Raw genomic sequence first — 22881 nt, 5'->3', positions numbered from 1 at the left:
GTGTTACTTTTCATGTTCCTATCTTTACACATGCAAATGATTACTTTTATTTTTTTTAAATTATGATGATCACTGTCATTTTTAACAATTTAAACAAATACTACAGACACCAGTACCACCTGATTTCACCGACATAGCATACAAATTTGATATATCCTGCACAAAATTCAGTGAAAAATTGGCTCAAGCTTTGTTTGAATGAACATAAGTATTGAAATAAATGTTTATTAGTTCACAAAATCTGACAGAGGTAATGGTTCTAATTACCCTCACCAAGTCTCCTTTTCTAAGGGAATAACATTCAACACGTGATCAGAAGTAACTTACAGAACTTTAAAAAAAATGCTTAAGATGTCATATTTTAATAGCAGTTTGTCATAGTGATTATATAAACAAATACAGCTTGTATGGATGTGCCATACTACAAACATTTGAATTTTTGAAGTTTTTGAAATTGAGCTTTAGATATTTAGGTACTAGTTGATTAATCTCCTAAGCCTGTTCCCATCCATATCAGGTAAAGGTCTTAATTAATGCCCAGAGATAGGAATGTGCCAGCTAATGTAGTTAGCTTCACTCCTCTGCTACGATGAGGAATAATTATGGAATGTTATAGGAATGAAAGAAACAGGCAAAGGAGACAGCCAGATATGAATATGGATACAGTACTGAAATGCTGACTTTGAATCATGTACATCACAATGCCACTAATAGATTAGACTGCACAATTTAGAAACTCAAAAAATAGGTACTTTCACTTTGAGTAATCATAATGAATGAAGTCTAGCTGTCCAAGCATGTTGAAAGCACTCTCCACACTCTTTTTTTTTTTTTTTTTTTTTTTGCTAGTGGCTTTACGTCGCACTGACACAGATAGGTCTTATGGCGACGATGGGATAGGAAAGGGCTAGGAGTTGGAAGGAAGTGGCCGTGGCCTTAAGGTACAGCCCCAGCATTTGCCTGGTGTGAAAATGGGAAACCACGGTAAACCATCTTCAGTGCTGTCGACAGTGGGATTTGAACCCACTATCTCCCAGATGCAAACCCACAGAGATTTCTTCATCTTGGATTTGTAGCCACTCATACCTTTGTGCATCATGGTCTTATTTTATTTGGTCGACACATTTCTTCCTTGGCCTATCTATTGGTCTCCCAACTCTTGGCTAACCTTGCCCCTAATACACCTCAACTCCTAGGTACCACTCAGACTGTTCACCAATGCCTCCAACAAAGCCACTGGAGCCAGCCTCCAGTAGTACATACAAGGCATACAAGCAGCCAAAACAAGCTGAGTGGTCGGTGTACTACGGGAGTTAGTCGCCACTAACTCCCATAGTACACCGACTGACAAAGCCGTTTAACATTTCAGGCACACCTTAGAGGCAAACCTCGCCACAATTTACACATATCACAAGCCAATGAAGTACGCTTTCTAACAACAACACAACAAGCTCACACATGTATGACTCAACCCGTTATTCCTCATCGTGCTTTTGACCACTGATTTCCAGAACATCTATGGAGCCTCCAAGTGGTCGCAGACACACTCTTTTGCTTCCATGGAATTGCTTGCAGAAAAATGGACCTGGTGAAATCACGGGAAGAAAATGCCAAGCTGCATGGTGTTATAAATGGTGACCAATCCCTACAACTAGAACAAATCCAGGTTGCAGGAACTGGTATCATCTTGTTCTGTGATACCTCAATCAGTCAACCCAGAATGTTCATTATTGCTCCATACCGCAAATAAGCTTTTGCTTCCCTTTATATTCTGAGACATCATGACACCAGAGCTAGCATTTGTTCAGTTTCAGAATGATTTGTGTGGTCCTATGTGGAGACCCCGCCTGTTGCCATTTCTTGATGGATGCAGTATTTTTGTATCCGTCTCTTGGCACAGGCCAGAGCAAAGTGTAGCTTCCACCAAAGTCCCATTCTCATCCATGGCTGTGACTATATGGAAGCTGCTGGGGGTATGGGTGGTGTTGTGTAATGACATTTGGAGCACATCTAGTGTCGAATGTTATGAAAGGTGTTGCTTATAGGATAAGTCGTGCTGCAGTAGCACCTTCTGGTCCAGTGAGGAAAGCAATGGCAAACTACCTCACTCCTCATCTTGCCTAGTATGCTTCATTTGGGCTCTGCCATTGGTTTTTGCGGTTTCCCTATAACTGTATAGCCTTTGGTGGTGCTATTTGAGGATCCAAACAGCCTCTGGGCTGATGACCTAACTGACTGATGTGGAGACAGGGGACAGCTGTTCATGGAGCTGTACCTATTATTCATGTCAATGCAAGGAGGTCACAAATTCTATCACCACACCAATGGGAAGTTTCAGTCCATCGTCTGTGTGATTCCAGCACTCCTCCTCAACATCATCAGCCCAGTCCTGCCTGCTGAAAACTACCGGTTCTGTTAGACAGCTGTAAGTAGGCTTCCTTGTTGGCTAGAAGTTTGCTCATTTGAATGTACCAGCGCAGAGGACATAGCAAAAGCTTTTGTAGCATGCTTATTTTGGTTCTACAGTTCACAACAAACCATGGGAAAACTATGGATTTTTTTTTGCTTTATGTCGCACCGACACAGATAGGTCTTATGGCGACGATGGGATAGGAAAGGCCTAGAAATGGGAAGGAAGCAGCCGTGGCCTTAATTAAGGTACAGCCCCAGCATTTGCCTGGTGTAAAAATGGGAAACTACGGAAAACAATTTTCAGGGCTGCCGACAGTGGGGTTTGAATCCACTATCTCCCAATTACTGGATACTGGTCACACTTAAGCGACTGCAGCTATCGAGCTCGGTCCAAGGGAAAGCGTTCAAATCTCAGCTGATAAGGCACCTGAGAATTCTCAATGGCACATCACAATCTCTTACTATACATCTAGGTCATCAGCCCCTAATGGTATGAAATGAGATGAGATGTAATGACAATTTAAAAGTTCATCCACTGACCAGAATTCAAAACGTGATGACGAAGAATGAATGGATGGATATGAATTTAAAACAATCAGTGGATCCGACCCACAATGCCCCACATTCCCAGAAACTAGCATTAAACAATAGTATTGCTGATCAAGGGACTGCTTCTACAGTCCTGAATCAATGATGATTGCAGTCTAAAGGGGCCCAAAATCCAGGTCATCTATCCCTCATAATTGTACTTAAAGTAGAACCGTGGTATTTGTCATGTTGCAGTACTAATCAAAAGAAGCGTAGACTCATGTTACTCCACACATTATGGTACTACTCACAGGTTAATGTAATATGCACATGTAACACAGACCTATGGTGTTTCTCACACTGCGGCACCATTTACAGGGAACGCAAATCTATGGTGTTCATAGGTGTAGTAATCAGGGACTCATGTGTGTTCCTCACATAGTGGGTACTAATCATAGGCAAGGTAGACCCATGGTGTCGCTCATATAGTGGTACTAATCGCAGGTACTGTAAAACCCACCCTGATTCACACACTATTGCTACTAATCACAAACCTATTGTGTATCTAACATAGTGGTACTACGCGCAAGTAAAAGCGACCCATGGTGTTCCCCACAGGGTGATACTAAATACAAGTAGTCACATTGTTCTAATTCAATCATTCCTTGGTCGCCCCTTTTAGTCACCTCTTACGACAGGCAGGGGATACTGTGGGTATATTCTTCGCCTGTGTCCCCACTCAAATGGGGCTCTCGGTTCTAGCTTAGCAGGTAGTAAATATCAGTACAATCTCATTTACTTTGGAACCAATAATGGCAACATTGTACAAAAGCGAACACAATGTATTAATTCAAGGGCAGTAAGTTAACAAGATCCTCACCCTGTAGCAAAAGTTAGGCTACTACTAAAAATACACAGATGATCAGTCAATGCATTCATGCAATGCAGAATGGCAGCCTTTATCTTACAATCATGCACAAGATTTCTTAAGAAAAGAAAAGTGTAATGCCAAAAAAGAGGGTGTTATATATACAGTATATGAAGTATCATGCATAAACAAACATAGCTGAACATATAATGTAATAACATTAAAGCTGCATACCTTAGTCTTGTGTCCATTTTATCTTAAGTACCTTACTAGAGCTACTTACAGAAATTAGGTTGTAAGTGGTTATGGCCTGGAAACATGCATGATCTCTAAGGTTTCATTTCTAATGAGAGGACATTTTAAGTCCTATGAATAATCACATTATTATATTGAAATCGCCCCAACTTTACGTCAAATGCCATTACCGGTACTATACAAATAAAATTTCTGAAGCTCCAGCATGTAGCCTAACAACTTGAAGTTATGTATGAGATTAGAATTTAAATCAACAGAATAGAAATATGAAAAATCCCTGAAGCAGTGATAATGTTTATCCTATATAGAGGTGTTATACTTACTGCATCCATTACAGAAGATGCCATTTTAATTTAAGATAAGAAGTGCCACAAAACAAAAATCATTATTTCTCATCTAACATCAACACAGTTGAACTTTTCTTTCACAGTAATCCTTATTGTATCCCACGCCAGAATATATCTTATTTTCTTCCAGCCACAGAGTACTTTGAGACCTTTATATTCTCCTGAAAAGTTTCACAGCTTCCTTTTCCTCTAGGCACTTAGAGGAAAACTGAAGATTAATATTACCAATACAATATAACGTTTACACGCAACCAAAATTCTCTGAGATTCAACTTCATCCATGAAGTATACAAAACTCCAAGGACTCCTTGCGTCTTTCTCCATCAAGTTATAGGTAATGCATTGTATCAAATGTAAGATATTCATAGAAATAAACTAAATCTGTTTTTTAATTAGACTTTATTTTTATGAAACTTTGAATAAAATATAAGCACAGATGACACATGCTAAAACTAACAGTCCAGGAATTATTATATTTGGAATTTACTTGAAAAATTACAACAACAACAAAATTAAAAGGAGAACATGATACATATTCACAAAAAAATTTGAAGAGAGACAATATGAAGTTAGAACATGTGAAATTTTGTGTATTTCTAACTTATATCAGTTATCCCAAGTAAAGATATTTACATTTACTAAAGAAACACCTGTTAATAAATTAATCCAGAAAATATCATCATGGCTCCTTTCAGAAAAAAACAAAATTTAATTTTATAACTATTAAAAAAAATAAACTTTCATTAATAATGTGGTAACACATTACAATGATGTAGGAATCAAACACATGCTCATCACTGATAGACTGTTACTTCATCAGAAGAGAAGCCTTCCTTAAAATTACACAATTTAGAAAGAAGAAAAAAAAGCATTCAAGTAAATAAGAAAACAGATATGTGCTCATAAGAAGACTGCAGCTACAAGTTCTTTCAATATTAAAAAAGTAGGTTTTTATATTTACATTTGATTTTTCTTTCAATGTATGTGGTGCCAGTAGTCTACCTTGCCATTCTTTTGACTGTCTGATTAAACTGTGGTGTCCTAACTGTCAGGCAAAGAATCTTGCATTTAAAAAGAAAATATTGTTGTCTTAACCTGGATGAATAACAGAATGACATAAAAATCTCACTTCTAAGGAGAATAAGCATGTTATTAAACATAACATGCTTCTGAGGTGATATGTAATAATCTTCAACCTGAAATTAGAGCATGTGAAATTTTGTAAATTTTCATGTCAGTTATTCAAAGTAAAAACATTTACATTTTAACCAACAAATATCTGTTAACAAAACAAAATTACTCTACAAAAAGATACCATGCCTCCTTTCAGGAACTGCTTATAATGTTGTATACTAATATCTAAAAAGTGAAGATAATGTCAATTTCCAATCATTCACTGTGCCATCCTTGGTGTAAAACTAATTATTGCAAAATCTATGGATTTAAAAAAATGATAGATGCAAAGAGAAGTACCTAGTAACTTTAAATTTGTTCAGAATGTCATTCAAAATTCAAATAATCTAGGTTCTGCTCCAATCCAGAAACGAAAGGGTGACTGAAAATTTTAAAGAAATGTAATAGCATTTACAGGGTTCACAGCAGACTGCAGGCCAAGCAAGGCAAATAAAGAAGACAACAGAATGCATGTGCAAGATTCTATTTAAGTGAGAGATAACATCAAATAATCACTTCTTCAGAAACCCTGAAGCACTAAAATCCAATGTGGTTCAGTTAACATCAGTGTGCACAATAGAAAAGTACACACTCCTTATTTTATCATATTCTTTTCACATATAAAACTACTTATTTCCTACCAGCAGATTAAACTGAATAGCTGCAGCAAATAGGGCTCATTTTTACAAGTAATTCAAAAGAAGACCTTCATTCCATTTTACACTTAACAATTGATTCAATAAATTTGATCCTTCATTAAATGATGTTTCATCATATGAGAATTACAAATTTTATATGATGTCTATGAAACTAAATGGCAAAAATACAAATTGAACAAATTAACCTAGTCATGTTATTTTCAGTTTTCCAGCAACACTTCAAGCAAAAATTGTATGCTCTAATTATCCATGTTTATGTTCAGACTTACCTGGCACATTGAGTGTCTCCTGCAGCAGAGAACGACTACTGGAGAAAAACGGCCTGAGGGAGGGTTTTGGAGTGGAGGATATACTCATTGTGTCCATCTCAGGCCCAGAGTCACTCAAATCTTCCAGCTCTTCAAACAAATCTTCAATTTCGGTAGGATCCATATCCCCACCTGCAATGATTCAGAGTTTTCATCAAATCCCGTTTTAAAAATGAAGAAACCTACATTACGCCTAATAAAGAAAGTTTATCTTCAATGTAGCACAATATACAGAGTAGGCCACAGGAAGCCAATGGTTTTTCGAGTAGAATAGCACAACAAAGTAGGCATTCAGCCAGAAAGTGGACACATTGAGCGCTTGCATAATGGCTAATAATGGCTACTATTATGACAATGGAACAGTGGACTGTTGTACATCGTGCATTCATGGTGGAAACTTAAAAAATTAACAGTGACTCAGTTGTGATAACACAGCAAATATTCCGTTGCCATTTCCACATTCCACATCTTGATATTGTTCCTAGCTAGATTACAATCAAACTGTGGGTATAGAATTTTAGATCTACCAGTACTTCTTATGCAGCGAAAACAAAATCACCATGTCCCATCCACATCATGAGAAACCCCACCAAATGTTGAAAGAGTGAGGCAAGCATTGGAAAGGAGTCCTCATCATTCATCTAGGAAACATACTGATGCCCTTCGTTTTTCGCATAGCAGCGCAAGAAGAATTGAAGAGCTTGTTTCCAAAGTGATGCAAATCCATGAAATGTAAAACTTCATGAATCATATATTTTTAAATGTTCTTATAATTAAATGCAGATATGACTATGAATATAATGAAGTCTACACTGTGTTTCAGAAATCTTTATCAATGGAAATGGTGGTAATTATCTCATGTAAGTACGAGTTAAGATCATTCTGGAACTAAATAATTTATTGATGTACAGTATGTTTTGAGTGACGTTTACGATCATATAAATGAGACTTAAACCTTTGGTATATGATGAGAGAGCCTATGAAATGAAATAGCGTATGGCTTTTAGTGCTGGGATGTGTCCGAGAACTTCCTGACCCTGCCGGGAATCGAACTCAGGATCCCTGTGACCAAAGGCCATGCTAACCATTTAGCCATGGAGCAAACTACACTGAGCAGTACAAAAAATGCAACCCTTCAATTTCTTTCAAAACTGAAATTTATTTTAAATTTATGACACTTTTATGAGACTAATCCACTATCTTATGATATAATATTGTGGTACGGTCCCAACTAAGTATCTAACAATGAAAATAAAATATAATTATAAAGGAATTGAACAAATTAAGCCAGTGATGCACATTTTAAGGAAATACTGAGTAAGCTCATAAAAGTAATGCACTTCTGTTTCGATGTTATATACTTCACAGACCTCACAGACAATCTCAGGGACCTCTGATTGCATCTTCAAAAATGTCTATTGCCCTGCTTGCAACAATGATGGCATTCAACCTTTCAGGCACACTCCTGACTAATGCGGTAATGTCCTGTTGAGGAATCATCTCCATTCTTCCAGGTGGGCATTCCGTAGGTCCTGTAGGGTCTCTGGATAGTGCTGACGGGCTCTTCTCCCCAGCTGATCCCAAACGTACTCAATAGGATTTAAATCAGGGCTTCAAGCAGGCCAAGCCATAGCACAAATCTATGTTTCATTGAAGAACTCTTGCACAATTCTTGCAACATGTGAGCGTGCATTGTTGTGCATTAGCGTAAAATCATCACCAATAAATGGAGCAAAAGGAATAACATGCTTCAGAAAGATTTCCTTCACATACCAATGTGCGGTAAGGCTCCCATTCTCCACGAATACCAAATCCATCCTTGCAGCTGTACTGATTCCTGCCCACACCATCATTGTTGTACTGCCCAGCCAAGATGTTCCCTTGCGAAACACATTTGAGCTGTACGATGCTCTCTGGTGAGTTCTGGAACTATAGCAGTCTTTTGGACTTAAGATTGGCTTCTTCCAGTCTTCTTTGAACAGTTCTCTCACTAACATTGACCTCTCGAACTTGGTGGAGTCGATTTCGTGTTTCAAAGGCGGTGGCGAGACGGTTGTGGAGAACTTGAAGTTGTAAGAAGCGGTCATCTCTCTCCGATGTTGCTCATTTCAGGCCTGATCCTGGTCTCCTTGCAAAGCTTCCAGTTACACTGTACCTTCATACAGTTCTGGAAATCGTGGCAGGTGTAGTCCTCAACACTTCTGCAACGTAATTCATGCTGCGACCAAATTCTACCAAAGCAACAGCTTTCACAGTTTGTTCAGGGCTTAACAGCATGTTTATTCCAGAAAGCTGATTAAGACAATCACAGAAAGATTCTCCAAACACATGTGATTGAAAGGAGAACAATTAAAGATAGAACAATAAGCGCTATAAGAGCAGGAAAACATCAATGGCTCACATCCAGCGATGTGTTTTCCAGACTGTGCAGGGAAAAAAAAACAATTGGGGCTAGTTCAATAAACAACCAACATTTTACTGTTTGCTCGCAAAGGAATGCCAGTAACATACCCCGTCTTAAAAAATTGGTTGAAGTGCTTCACTTTGATTAAATAGATAATTCTACAATAATTACACATAATTTATTGGGTGTTGTGTTCTTTGCGCTGTTCAGTGTATTTCATGACAGCAAAACTGAAAAATCATCAATTTTGGATTTACGTTACTTTAGAAATAAGCTCTTAAATTCTGCTCAAGTAGTTGCACATTGTTCCAAATAAAATAATATGAGTGCAAGAGTTAAATATGCATGACAAAGCACGATGAGCGCTGAAGTACATTTCCCTTCATGTGGTGCAGTGGACAAATATTTAATTACTAGTCTAATTCAAGACCCTAGCTGTCCTCTGCACAGTTTTCGTGTAACTATTTGGTGTGCGGTGGCACGTTTCAGGACCACAGAGGTGTGTCTCTTTGAATCAAGTTGCCACAGTGACATCTGCTCCATACAAGACAACGTTAAGGAACTTCTTTCCTCCAGAAGTGCATCGTTGTGGAATAGATCTCCAGATGACATGGTTCCAGCAAGATGGAGCAACAGCCCATACTGCCAGAACATCCATGGCTGTAGTTTGAGAAAGGATTCCAAGGTATCTGATTTGTAGATAAGGAGACATTCCATGGCCGGCTCACACCCCAGACTATGTTCTCTGGGGTTCAAATGCATGTGAACAAACCTAGGAACATTAACAAACTCAAAATTACAACACAAGTCTTAAGCTATGGCAGCCAAATCAACCACAACAGTTCAAGCAGTGAAGTGAAACCTGCACGACAGACTGGAGGAGTGTAGGACAAGTGGCTCTACCAAACTGTGTTTTATTTCCTACTGAAATAGAATGTTTAGTTATATCATTTTAATTCCATTCTGAAAACTGTCAGGTTCCCATGGCCTACTCTGTACATTTTTCTAAATACTGATCACATTAACAACTTCCCCTAAAATGACAGTTACCTACAATCATTATGTGTATATAAATTTTAAAAATACAGCATTGTGATTTCCAGATTAATATTATGCTCAGCACTGTTTATAGGTTGTTCGTCAAATCATGTGTAGCTCTATAAAATGAACTATCTAGTTCATGTAATGCCCTTCGGCATCTTTTACCACAAAGTAGTAGTAGTAGTAGTAGTAGTAGTAGTAGTAGTAGTAGTAGTAGTAGTAGTAGTAGTAGTAGTAGTAGTAGTAGTAGTAGTAGTAGTAGTAGTAGTAGTAGTAGTAGTAGTAGTAGTAGTAGTAGTAGTAGTAGTAGTAGTAGTAGTAGTAGTAGTAGTAGTAGTAGTAGTAGTAGTAGTAGTAGTAGTAGTAGTAGTAGTAGTAGTAGTAGTAGTAGTAGTAGTAGTAGTAGTAGTAGTAGTAGTAGTAGTAGTAGTAGTAGTAGTAGTAGTAGTAGTAGTAGTAGTAGTAGTAGTAGTAGTAGTAGTAGTAGTAGTAGTAGTAGTAGTAGTAGTACCGAGCTCGATAGCTGCAGTCGCTTAAGTGCGGCCAGTATCCAGTAATCGGGAGATCGTGGGTTTGAGCCCCACTGTCGCCAGCCCTGAAGATGGTTTTCCGTGGTTTCCCATTTTCACACCAGGCAAATGCCGGGGCTGTACCTTAATTAAGGCCACGGCCGCTTCCTTCCACTTCCTAGGCCTTTCCCGTCCCATCGTCGCCATAAGACATATCTGTGTCGGTGCGACGTAAAATAAATAGCAAAAAAAAAAAAAAAAAAGTAGTAGTAGTAGTAGTAGTAGTAGTAGTAGTAGTAGTAGTAAGCAAGGTCTCATCGGAAGAAAGAGGAATGAATTTTTCATTCTTTGAATATTCATGATGATTTTATTTATTATACAAAGGGGTTCACAACAAGGCTGCTCTTAGCACTGGAACACAAACTCTTCCCTTAAGATTGCCAACATTCCCAAGTGTATAATAATACCGAGATTTTGGTTTAAGGCAGGAATCTAACACGTAAATCCAATGTAGTTGGTTTCACCTTTCATAATCTAAAATGTAAAGAAATAATTGCATTCAACAGTGCTTTTTTTTTTTTTTTCAAGCAAAATAATCGCATGTCAATGGGTTAACAGTTGACAACATGAGATCCATGCACTGTTCCTAGATATCTCTTGGCAATGATCATGAGATCATTTGGTGCAATGCTGAAATCTTTATTATACTCAATTCTATTCACACACAATAAATTGTACATTCTTCTCTATATATAATTTGAACATGTTACACAATATTGTGAGAACACTGCAATACTCACGCCTAGGTGTTATACACCAAAAGAAAGGTCTCATCCCAGGATTACTAGAAAAATATTTTTTATTACATCAAGTCCTTTATCTGTGTAAAATAGTCACTTATTCGGAAATAGGAAGCTTAGGGCATTGCAGCTAAATGTATTCGCCGGTAGATAGCTAAAAATTGTCTCTGCTGATCTTTCTATACCAGCCGATAAAGGGCTCTGTGCAAGTTGTCTATGCAGATCTTTTTATGTTAGTCTAATAGATGGCTCTATGAAATCATGTTATCACCAGAATGTAAGTTGTTGCTCCATGTTAGTTGTAATAAACTCAGGATATTCTGGATTTCAAAAAGTCAAAACATTTATTTGCAAAATACAATGCTGTGGGTGTTTCATTTAACTGCATTTGCCAGTAGGTGGTTGTGCAAGTCTGTGAATGTGTGTCCATGTGATCTGCAGATCATTCAATGCCATGTTTCATCGACTGCCACTGGAGTGTGCTGTCCATGCACAATGTTAGCAATTTCATTACGCACACATACAGCACCACTGTGCCAAGAAATGGGTATTCTCTCAGACAATGGTTTTGTTTGTAGTTCCTTCAGTGCATACAACTAACTTCACTTGCTTATCTCATATCCTCACCTAACAGAAACCTACTTATTGATTCTGTTTGTCATTTTTAGTGATCAGGACCACACTTATATGGTTGTATATTTTCTTCTTCATACCAAATGAACTTCTGTAATTAGGTAAACAAGATTGCAGAGTACATAGAGTGTTAGCTATTTTATTTCACAATGCCATTGTGGAATGTTATACCCACCATGCCATTATGGCACATTTGATTATTTCTTCGTACCAAAAGCGCCATTGTATTAAATTTGGAATGCAGTGACGGAAGGACGTATTATCGATAACTGTGTATATGTGATCTCCGTTTTCTTTTCATGGTTATTTATTCCTTGACTGAATATCCTGCTGTAAAACAGAAAGACAATTATTATTCGGTTCATCATCGTTAGCTTTACAAAGGTGAAAAATGAGAGTATCCTCCTAATTCAATACATTATATATTCCGTTATTAGACGGAGTAAACAAATTCAAACATGTTTCGGCTCGTTTGAGCCATCTTCAGTGAAAAATTAGAGGGGTTGAAATAATTTACATAATATAAGTTGAAAAAATGCTAAAAAAACATAATGAAGGAGCAAATGAAAAAACAAACAAAAGAGAGTCTAGACGGAAACAAAATTAGCACAAATATACAATATTTACATCAATATGCGGAGCAAAAAACAACTTACTGCGACAAAATTCAGTGAAACGGGTGTTAATTTAAAATAATAATTGAAACTAAAAACTGTGTTAACCTAAGAAACAAAGGAATGAAAAAAAAACAAATGATGCAGATGGAAATGAACAATAGTAGCACATTGTGAGGTTGTGGGCCTCATAGTTTACAAAATATTGCTTTAGTAACAATAACTAAACAGGTTGAAATCACTGTCGAAAACCATCCTTGTAGAAACCCATCACATCAAATTGGTCAGGAGGGGAGCGGGAGCAAACATTTTTGAGAAACCAAGCCTGATATAACATGCAGGCGAAAAGCCTGTGACAAGGAAAAAACACCAGTGAAATTTAAAGCTTTAGAAACAGCAGCATTAAACGTGAGGAACTTCATCTTATTTGCCCGTATTGAACTGAGATCACAATTAAAATAAAAAAAAATATTTTAATTTTTAATTTATTTTAATTTTATTTTATTTTAATTTTTAATTTATTTTAATTTTTATTTTAATTGTGAAACAGCAGCATTCTCAATATCTTCTCAATCTAGCGGTCCCTTTCTTGATTATTGTTTCATAATGTTGGCTTGTGTCTTGCCTTATTATAAAGGGTCAGAAGGGCCGCGATATAAAACTGAGAAGCTGTGTTAGGTAGAAGACAGATGCATAGTAAACTGTAAGTGATCTAGTGGAAACCGTCAATGAAGTTCTAATCTGTAATGGAACAAAATGAGGTTGTGTGAGAAACGTAGGGTGATAAGAAAAAGTGTGGAATGGGTGTGAAGAAAGCTTAAACTTACGGTGTTTAGCAGGTGGTTGTCCTCTCGAATGTCCTGGCCTTCTCAAAGTAACGGTCTCGTTCGCGTGATCGAGTCTATTGTTGGTTCGGATGTGTTTGCTAGGATGGAAGGAGCGGAGGGGGAAGGGGCGGTGCAGGGCTGGTGTGAGGAGGGGGGAGTGATGGTGAGGTGGAGAGATGGAGGTGGGGTTTGTTTGTGTTATGGAAATTCTGACAAATATATGGAATGAATGTTTCAAGTAGAATGTTCTTTTTCTCGCTGACTTCATTTAAATTGTGAGAGGGGTTCATAAACTGATCTAAATCGATGTGGATGCTCTCAAGAATGTTGAGCAAGGTGCCTTTTTGCTCATAATGCAAGATCTTGAGGTCTTTATCTATTGAAATGTATTTGTGACTGGATGCTTTTTGATGTTCACTCATAGCTGAAAAACGATTATATTTGAGAGCGTTGCGATGTTCGGCGTATCTTATGACAAAATTGCGGCCTGTTTGACCAATACAGCTGGAATTACAGGATTGGCATTTTAATTTGTAAACTCCAGAGTTCAAATATTTGTTGTTAATATTGTTATTGTTGTTGTTGACAGTGTGTGGATTGAAAATGAGTTTGGAGTTGGTGTGGGAGGTTCTATAAGCTATTTTGATGTTGTGTTTCTTAAAAATATTAGAAATTTGGTAAATGCTACTATTATTGAAAGTGAATGTGGAAAACTTTTCTTTAGGAGCGGAATCTTTTTCTAGGGTAGTCTTGGGTCTGCTTTTATATCTATTGATGATTCTGCTGACGAAGGTTCTACTGAAATCATTGTGTTTTGCAATACTGTAAATGGTATTAATTTCTTTTTTGTAATTCTTGCGAGATAAAGGGACAGTTAATGCTCTGAGGACCATGCTATTGTAAGCTGCTTTCTTATGTATGTCTGGGTACACAGAGGTCTGATGAATGGTATTGATGGTGTGGGTGGGTTTCCTGTATATACTGAAGGATAAAGTGTTGTTGCTGTTGCGCATAATGGTTAAGTCCAGGTAATTAAGGGCTTTATTGTTTTCTGACTCTATGGTGAATTTTATATGTGGGTCAATGGAGTTGAGAAATCCAAGTACTGTGTTGCTGTTAGTAACGTGGGAGTCTAAAATAACAAACGTGTCATCTACAAAGCGTGCCCAGTGTTGAATGCCATAGATCTTGCCAATGATGTGAGAATGCTCTAAATGATCAATGTAGATATCTGCAAGGATTCCTGAAGCTGGTGACCCCATGGGTTGGTAAATGACATTATTGAAAGTGAAGAAATTGTTGTTCAAAGTAAATTCCAGAATCCGAATAAATTCATCTATTTCGCCTATACTTAAATTGCTGAATTTGGAGAGATTGTTCTTGATCAAATGTACGGTGCTGTTAACAGGAACATTAGCATACATGTTAGTAATATCAAAAGAATGAAGAGTGTGGTGTTTGGATAAATTAAAGTGTTTAATCTCGTTGCAGAATTCTAAGGAGTTCTTTACTGATGTGTTGGCTTGAAAACGATAGTGTGACTTGAGGAATTTGTGAATGAACCAAGATACTTCATAGGTCGGACTGTTTCTGAAATTGATAATGGGTCTTATGGGGATGTCTGCTTTATGGATCTTGGGTAGCGTTTTGGCTGTGGGAAGCTTCGGATTCATGATAATCATTTTGGATATTTCAAGGTCATTAAACAGAAATGAAATGTTCTTGATGATGGTTTTTAGGTCTCTCTGTATTTTATTAGTTGGATCTTTTTTAGAGGTTATGAATTTGTTGTCTGCAAAAAAGTGTGTGCTTTATTAACATAGTCACTTCTGTCCATGATTACGGTGGCATTTCCTTTGTCGGCTTTTGTTATAATTAAGTTGTTGGACTTTTTTCTTTAGTTTGTTTACTTTAGCTGTGTGCAATGTGTTAGGTTTAATGGTTTGTTGTTGATTAAGGATGGAAGATAGCTTGCGTTTGACTTCATATCGGACCTCTTCTTGTATGTTTATTGGTAATTTATTAATGGCCAATTCAGATTCAGCTATGGTGAAAATTAAATTATTACGGTTAGAAGGATTACCCCAATTATGTTTAGGTCCCTGCTCAGCACATCGAGATCATCGGCATCAAGATTGATTTTACTTAAGTTTACTACAGGTTGGTGAAAATCATTAGGCCTTGTGTTATTTGGGGTGTTATGTTTGCTAAGCGTTGTTTTTGTTTTTGAAAGAGCATTCCATTTCTTGTCAAGTGTGTTTTGTTTCTTTAACAAAGTGAGGTTAAGTTTGTTAGAGATGTGTAATTGAAACGACGTCCATTCAAGGGGGCAAAGGAGAGTGGAAACTTCTAAATGAGTTCATATAGTTTGTGGTTCAGGAGAGATTTCTTTTTATGGAGAAATTTGATTTCCTCTTTAATCCATTTTTCATTTGCTCCTTCATTTTTTTAGCATTTTTTTCAACTTATATTACCGTATGTAAATTATTTCAACCCCTCTAATTTTTCACTGAAGATGGCTCAAACGAGCCGAAACATGTTTGAATTTGTTTACTCCGTCTAATGGCAGAATATATAATGTATTGAATTAGGAGGATACTCTCATTTTTCACCTTTGTAAAGTGAAAACCATCAATACGGAAGATTCTAATATCTTGTAATCATCATCGTTAGCACTGAAAAGCACACATGCACACACATGCACACACACTTACTCTCTCTCTCTCTCTCATTGATTTTCTTTTGTGAAATGTGAAATGAGTTCTGTTCCTAAGAGAGGACACCCAAGAAGGCATGCTGTTTTACGAAGCACTGCAGATGTCAGAGCTCGAGCTAGGGATTGAGTTAATAATTACCACAATAGGGAACTAAGTCCTTTGGCTTGGAACACTATTTACAATGAAACTTCCATTGAATTATTCAGGGTAGAGTTATTAAATGAAATCTGTATTCACTTTCCAGCATGACATTTTGCTGCGGAAATGGTAAATGGACATTTTAAATCGTGTTGCTACAATGATTTGGTTTATTTTCCACAACCTCGAGTAAACGACACACTTAAAGGTACAGTATATGATAATGATTTCATGAACCATATAAGACAATATAACAGTACAATGCTCTTTGCATCCTTCTCTGCTAATTGTAACAACATTTCAGGATTAGGTCCTTACTGTTTTAAGATTCATGGATGATTCATAGGTACATATCAGATTTAATGCCTACTGAAAATTGCCAAGCATTATACGGCCAGCTGTATGCGATAGATTCAAGTCTCGTGAACAGAATTCATTGTGAAAATTCTATAAATTCCTCTCTTAATTCAGAGACAAGTGGAAGACTCTTCAACAGTGTGCTAAACGACCCATACCTACCCATACACTAGCGTACATCATATCATAATGCTGGCAAAGCAATGTGACAAGAAATAATTTCGCAGCTATTGCTGGGACATGCCATTAGTTAATTTAAGTTTTGGATTTCTTCCACAAATATCACATGTACAAAGAATAGAATGATGCAATATCCATACGTAATATACTAAGCAGGCAATGGTCCATATACAATACCATAAGTCCGAAAGAAAAGATGGAGCCGTTACTAGCCATACAGTCTAACAACTCCAAGAACATTGTTCAAGCTTCCTGTGTATATAACCTATGGAAAATATTGACATTGACTTTTTAAAAGTCAACATTTGAGAAAGAAAGTATTACTGAATATTGTACATTAACAAAGAATCCTATAAGCAGACTACAGTGTTCAACTATTTTCAGTCTTTCTCTCAATATTCACTATGGTACAGTAAGCTAAATTAAATATATTATTCTTCAAATTAGAAAGTATGGTAACTATGATTTTAAATTACTCAACACTGGTATGTGTTCACAGTTACATGCAAAAAATTCCAGAGCCTTGCCATGTACAAGATTCTTTAAGGGGTCACTAAATATATTGACATGAGAATGTTGTACGTAGGCACTCATACAGCCCCAGCCAAATGAGAAATTTGTAACCTTGACCACAAGGAGACAGCACTGAACCAACCATGTTACCCAGCCAGTATGTCTGCAGAAGTTCAACTATATGTTACGTCCCACTTACGAACCCTTAAATACTTGTTTATAAGAGTTTTGCTGAATACTGCAAGAGAAGCTCCTTCTCCCAACCTATGTTACTATTGTGTACACAAAGGTATTCACTGTGACACTCAACTTACCAGACAATTTTTGACCAATTTCCTCCTGATCGTTGTCCAGTCCTTGGAGGTCTTCGCTGACACGAAATCTCTTGAGCAGAGCAATGAATTTCTGCTTTAAATTTCGTTGCTATAATCAGAGGAAAAAAACCATTACAAAAGCTTAAATTCTACAAATACATTCTAACATTATCAAGAGTAAAAACTCCAAGGCGAGAAGAAAAAAGAAAAACAGTATTTAAGAGTATAGTTAAGGAATATATATTATTTTAACCCTCCAAGTGGCAAGCGCCTGATGTCAGGCGTTTTATGCGTTTGCCCAGTGGCAACGCCTGATATCAGGCGTTTTGACATGCTCTTTATTTTATTTCGATAATCTTATTATTATTCATCGAAATGTGCTAATTACGAATCAACTGAAGGAGAAATGTTCGGCCATAATCATGAAATAGTTTGTATAATAACATCTTACACTAATCTAGTGTAAATCGTTGCCAAAGTAGCGTCATAATTCCGCTGTCTTGTGCTAGCTGCTACATACTCAGCGGCCGGCCACACGAATGTCTCAGCTGAGCCAGCTATATTTAGTCGCCAGTTTTCCTTCTGATATCAATCTGAAGTGTTGATATGCACTCATCTCAGCAATACTGAATCATTTCCTCACAGGAACAGTGAATAAATCTTCAAAGGTACTGTCTCAGATTGTTTTAGGTACAAAACTTGAACCTAGGCAAATCGTTTACTCTAGGGCAAGGTGACGTTCTACTGGTTGCTTATAAAGAGGCGAAAACAAGGAAACCAGTTTATTGTCTCACAACGGGATGTTACACTGAGGGAAATGAGGGGTTGAAACCACTAATGATTCATAAGTACAATAACTTCATGGGAGGTGTAGATAATAAAAGTAAGTGCATTTTCCATGCCACTTGTTCCAGACCCACTAGAAGGTACTGGAAGCAGTTTTTTTTTTTTTCAAATCTTCTAGATATGACATTATTTGACACATACGTCCTGTACATAAAGAACACTGATAAGCCTTTAGCAAGATGAGACTTCATGATCACTATAGTTAGGGGATTGCTAAATGCACAGTTCCCAATTCCAGTTGTAAGGCCAAGAGTTCATGCAGGAGGCCCCTCTCATGCTCTCGAAAAATTGCCACAGAACAACAATCGCCTATGTGTTGTGTGCTTGAAAGTAAAGAAGAAGAAGGAGAAGAAGTCTACATTCTGGTGTCGAGGATATAATGGTGGTATTCACCAGGGGTGTCATAAACTGGTGCACTTCTGGAGACCTCACAATCATGGAGTTAAAAGAAAGACCCACCCAAGAGACTCTGAGTGAAATGTACAAGTGGTAGCATACAATTGTTGTATACATTGTTGTATAATTTTCCAGCTAAGATCAGTATTATAAACTGTATACTGGTACGCACCTACTTACTATGAAATGGTGCTTCTTTTGTATATGTCATTTTTTAAATTTGCCTAAATATAAACATATTATATATAGCAAAACTTTTGCAAAAATAAGTAATGTAAACAAATTCAACATAATTTTGGTCTTACACTTTGTGGATGATAAATAACAGCTTTAGTATCATCATCATCTTATTCCTTGTACTTTTGAGGATAAAAGGGTGTGCTGTTTATGTATGTATAATATGTCAAAGATTTTTAACACAATTTATACTAAGAGTCTGCAACACCGGTAAAATATCGCTGCCATTACAGGATAAATGACCGCCACTTCGAGGGTTAAAGTTCCGTTTGGGTCTGCTATGGACCACATGGTTCTTATTTCTAGCAGGTTTCTTCCTAGACCAGTACTCCTTCATTCTTGCACTGTAAACGTCTTGAGTCCATTTCACACCTCCTCCCAGACACACTGTTTTTTCTGTTAGTTACCGGAGAGAGTTTGATGTTCTGATCAATGTTCTGTACCTATTCTTGTCATAGATTTCACTGGGAGCAATGTCCAATTGCTGAAGGTCTTTTCAGACAAGTCTTGCCCACTTGGCATTAGTCACTTTCCCTCTAGAGATGGTGTGGAAGATTCTGGAAGTGAGCCTCTCATGACCACAGAAGTTCAATCTCCTCTTCCTCATAGATGTTGTAATGCTCTCTAATTGTTGGTACAGTTCATTGTTGGGCCTGATTCTGCACTTCCTTTCTTCTTTAATAGGGCCAATGATTTTTCTCAGTATCTTCCTTTCCTTCAGCTCCAGTTTTCCGAGTTGCCTTTTTCTTACCATATTTACGCATTCTGAGGTGTATAGTGCCGACGGTCTCACTACAGTACTGTAATGCTTGATTCTGAGTTTAAGGGAGAGGGATTTGGATTTGTACATACTTTTACATATGTGGTAGGTGCATTCCAATTTGATGCAACTGCTGTTCATGGCCTGATCTTCATTCATGTTTGGGGTTATCCATTTACCTAGGTATTTGAAGGAGTTAGTCCTTTGTACTTATTTATTTTATTTATTTATTTAAACCCGCCAGGTGGCTAATGTCCTAAAGACATGAAGAATATATGGACTGACACCGTGGTTAGCTGTTTTGAGTCCCGTTGGTCTAATTGAATTTCACCATCAGAATGTTGGCCGGTAGGGTAGGAGATGTGGTGGTATACAATTTCTAATCACTACATTGCGTGCTAAAATCCTGGCTTAAATTCCAAACCTTTCTGCAGTGCTCATATGGAGTAAGGGCACAAGATTCTGTTAACGATGATTCATCCGTCGGATGGGGACATAAAGCCTTGAGCAGACTGCTTGGTGCTATCTGACAGGAGTAGGTTATGTGCTGGTACTGGGTTTCACCCTTTCCTTCCTACTATCATCATATCACATCATTAGTTTCATCTCATTAACTCCTCTGATGAGGCTGACGTCAGGAAGGACTTCCGGTTGTAAAAACTCACTACAAAGATTCATCTACTTTATACCCAACCCCACAGAGAAACTGAACAAGCGTTCGACATTTATTAATTTATTTAATATTTAATTAATAAAAGGAAGATTTCTACCATTCCCATAATTGAAGAAAACAGAATCACAATTCAAGAAATATACACATATATTATGTTAATTTATTTCCATTTAAATTGCAGTATAGAAGCAAATAGTAAGAAGTTATTCTTATAAATATACACTCATGAGCAACTAAATCAGCTGCCGTAGTGGGGAAATGGCACTGTGCTCAGCCTACTGAAAGTAACAGAAAGGAATGGCATGTAACAATGAGGAAGACAGACCTCGCATAAGCTGTATGAGTAACAGTTTACTACACGATGGGTAAGACGAGACTTCAGCACATATGATCGCAGCCAGACTGTCAGTGCCAGATGTATGGGCCACTCAATTTCTGAAGTCATGCAGACTCTAGGCTTTCCAAGGGCCACCGTATCAAGAGTGTACCAAGAGTAAGTGAATTAAGCAAACCCAGCACAAGCATGGTCAACTATAGTGGTGTATGATGCGCTGATGACAGGGTTCAATGGTGGCTAGTTTGGATCATACAAGCAGATAGATGGGCCACAGTGCAGCAGATCACTTGCCAATTCAGTGCTGGACAACGACGATGTGAGAATAGCCATACCATCCAGAAACATCTCCTTGCAATGGGGTACAGAAGCAATTGTCTCGCGAGGGTAGCTCTGCTCAACACCTGTCACAAGGCACAATGGCTGACATGGGCAAAGAAACACCACAACTGGATTTCAAAGCATGAGAAAAGGTCACATGGCCAGATGAGTCGAGGTACCAGTTGGAACACGCCATCAACCATATAAAGCAATGGATCCCTCTTGCCAGCTGGGTAGAGTTCAGGCTGGTGGTTGTGGAATCCTCATATGGGGATTGTTCACATGGAATAAACCAGAACACCTGATACATATGACAATGTCCCTCACCAGTGATTGTTACAGCAACCTGCTGGCAGATCATGTTCACCCCTTTGTTAAACCCCCAGCACCCTGCAGCAAGACAATGTTCCAGCCCATTGATCCCAAACTGTGGCTGACAGGTTCAAGGAGCATTTCCCGGATGTGAAGTTGTTTGCGTGCCCCCCAAAGAGCACCAATATCAATCTCACTGAGCACATCTGTGATGTTGTTGAGAGGGATATGCGTACCCTGGACCCTACTATGACCAAACTACATGGATTGTGGGAGGCTGTGCAGCAATCATGGATCGGTTTATCGCTGTTTTGGTTTCCCAAATAAATAAAAATGAAGTATGGCTCCCCAATGCTTCTGGTGTATTGTGGAGTCCATGCCATGCCACACTGCCACTGTCATCAAGGCAAAAGGGAGTGCTACATGCTACTAGCCAAGTTGCTCTAACTGCTCATGAGTGTATAAATGATAGGTTAGGAATGAATACGGTGACAGAAGTTTATGCATATGAACTGGTCTAGGTAGGAACAAATGGGCCAAATGGAAGAAAACAGGCTCTCTAGGCGACCACAGGTCTCAAGTCTAGAAGGCACGAGAACCAAAGGGAGGTGTATAAAAAATAATAAAAAAGCAACACATCGATTCCTTGAAAATGAGATTTCTTTTGAATTCCAGTTACTTCTATGGCATTAACCTACTATTTTATGATAAAATATTTGTGGTATGGACTCCTTTAGCTGTATGACAATGAAAAAGAATGGAATGATTTTTATGAACAATTTGATTAAGCCAGGGACATGCAAGTATCATGTAGGTATTTATAGTTCAAGCAAATTTTGATGAAGCTCATGTTAACTTTTCAGGCCACGCTCCTGATTAATGCTACAATGTCCTCTTGAGTAATCATCTCATATTCTTCCAGGACAGCCTCCTGTAGATCCTGCAGGGTGTATGGATAGTGCTGACAGGCCCTTCTCCTGAGCTGGTTCCATAGATGTTCAATAGGATTCAAATCGTGGCTTCGAGCAAGCCAAACAAAACATGAATCTCTGTTTGAAAGAACATATGGGCATCCACTGTCCTGCATTAATGTGAAACCATTTCCAACAAATGGAGCAAAAGGCACAACATGCTCCAGAAGGACTTCCTCCACATACCGATGTGGTGTAAGACTCCCATGCTCCACGAAGAACAAATCCGTCCTTGCAATCATATTGACTCCAGCCAAATTGCTCGCCACGTGAACCATTCTGACTACATTGTACGTAAGTTTTGGACACAATGGGAACGTGAGGACACACACACATGTGCGCACGCTGAGAAGGCTTGAGTTGGCAGGGATCATTTCATCATACAACAGGCTGTAAGCATTCCATGGTCATAAGTGTGTGCCATCCAGACATGT

The 22881-nt window shown here is 38.0% G+C and overlaps 1 protein-coding gene across 1 annotated transcript in view; it reads right to left on the bottom strand.

Moving 5' to 3' along the window:
• The window catches only part of KrT95D (phosphofurin acidic cluster sorting protein KrT95D), a 368788-nt gene that overhangs the window by 154143 nt on the left and 191764 nt on the right, over window positions 1-22881 (bottom strand). Inside the window, exons 7-8 of the mRNA XM_068225917.1 lie at window positions 17598-17706; window positions 6512-6682 (exon numbers count right to left, since the gene is read on the bottom strand). Coding sequence (XP_068082018.1) covers window positions 6512-6682; window positions 17598-17706 — 280 coding nt within the window. The remainder of the gene's footprint in view (window positions 1-6511; window positions 6683-17597; window positions 17707-22881) is intronic.

The sequence above is a fragment of the Anabrus simplex genome, chromosome 1 (assembly GCF_040414725.1).
Source record: "Anabrus simplex isolate iqAnaSimp1 chromosome 1, ASM4041472v1, whole genome shotgun sequence".
NCBI lineage: Eukaryota > Metazoa > Arthropoda > Insecta > Orthoptera > Tettigoniidae > Anabrus > Anabrus simplex.
The sequence above is the reverse complement of the archived record's forward strand: the minus strand, read 5'-3'. Positions and strand labels throughout refer to the sequence as shown.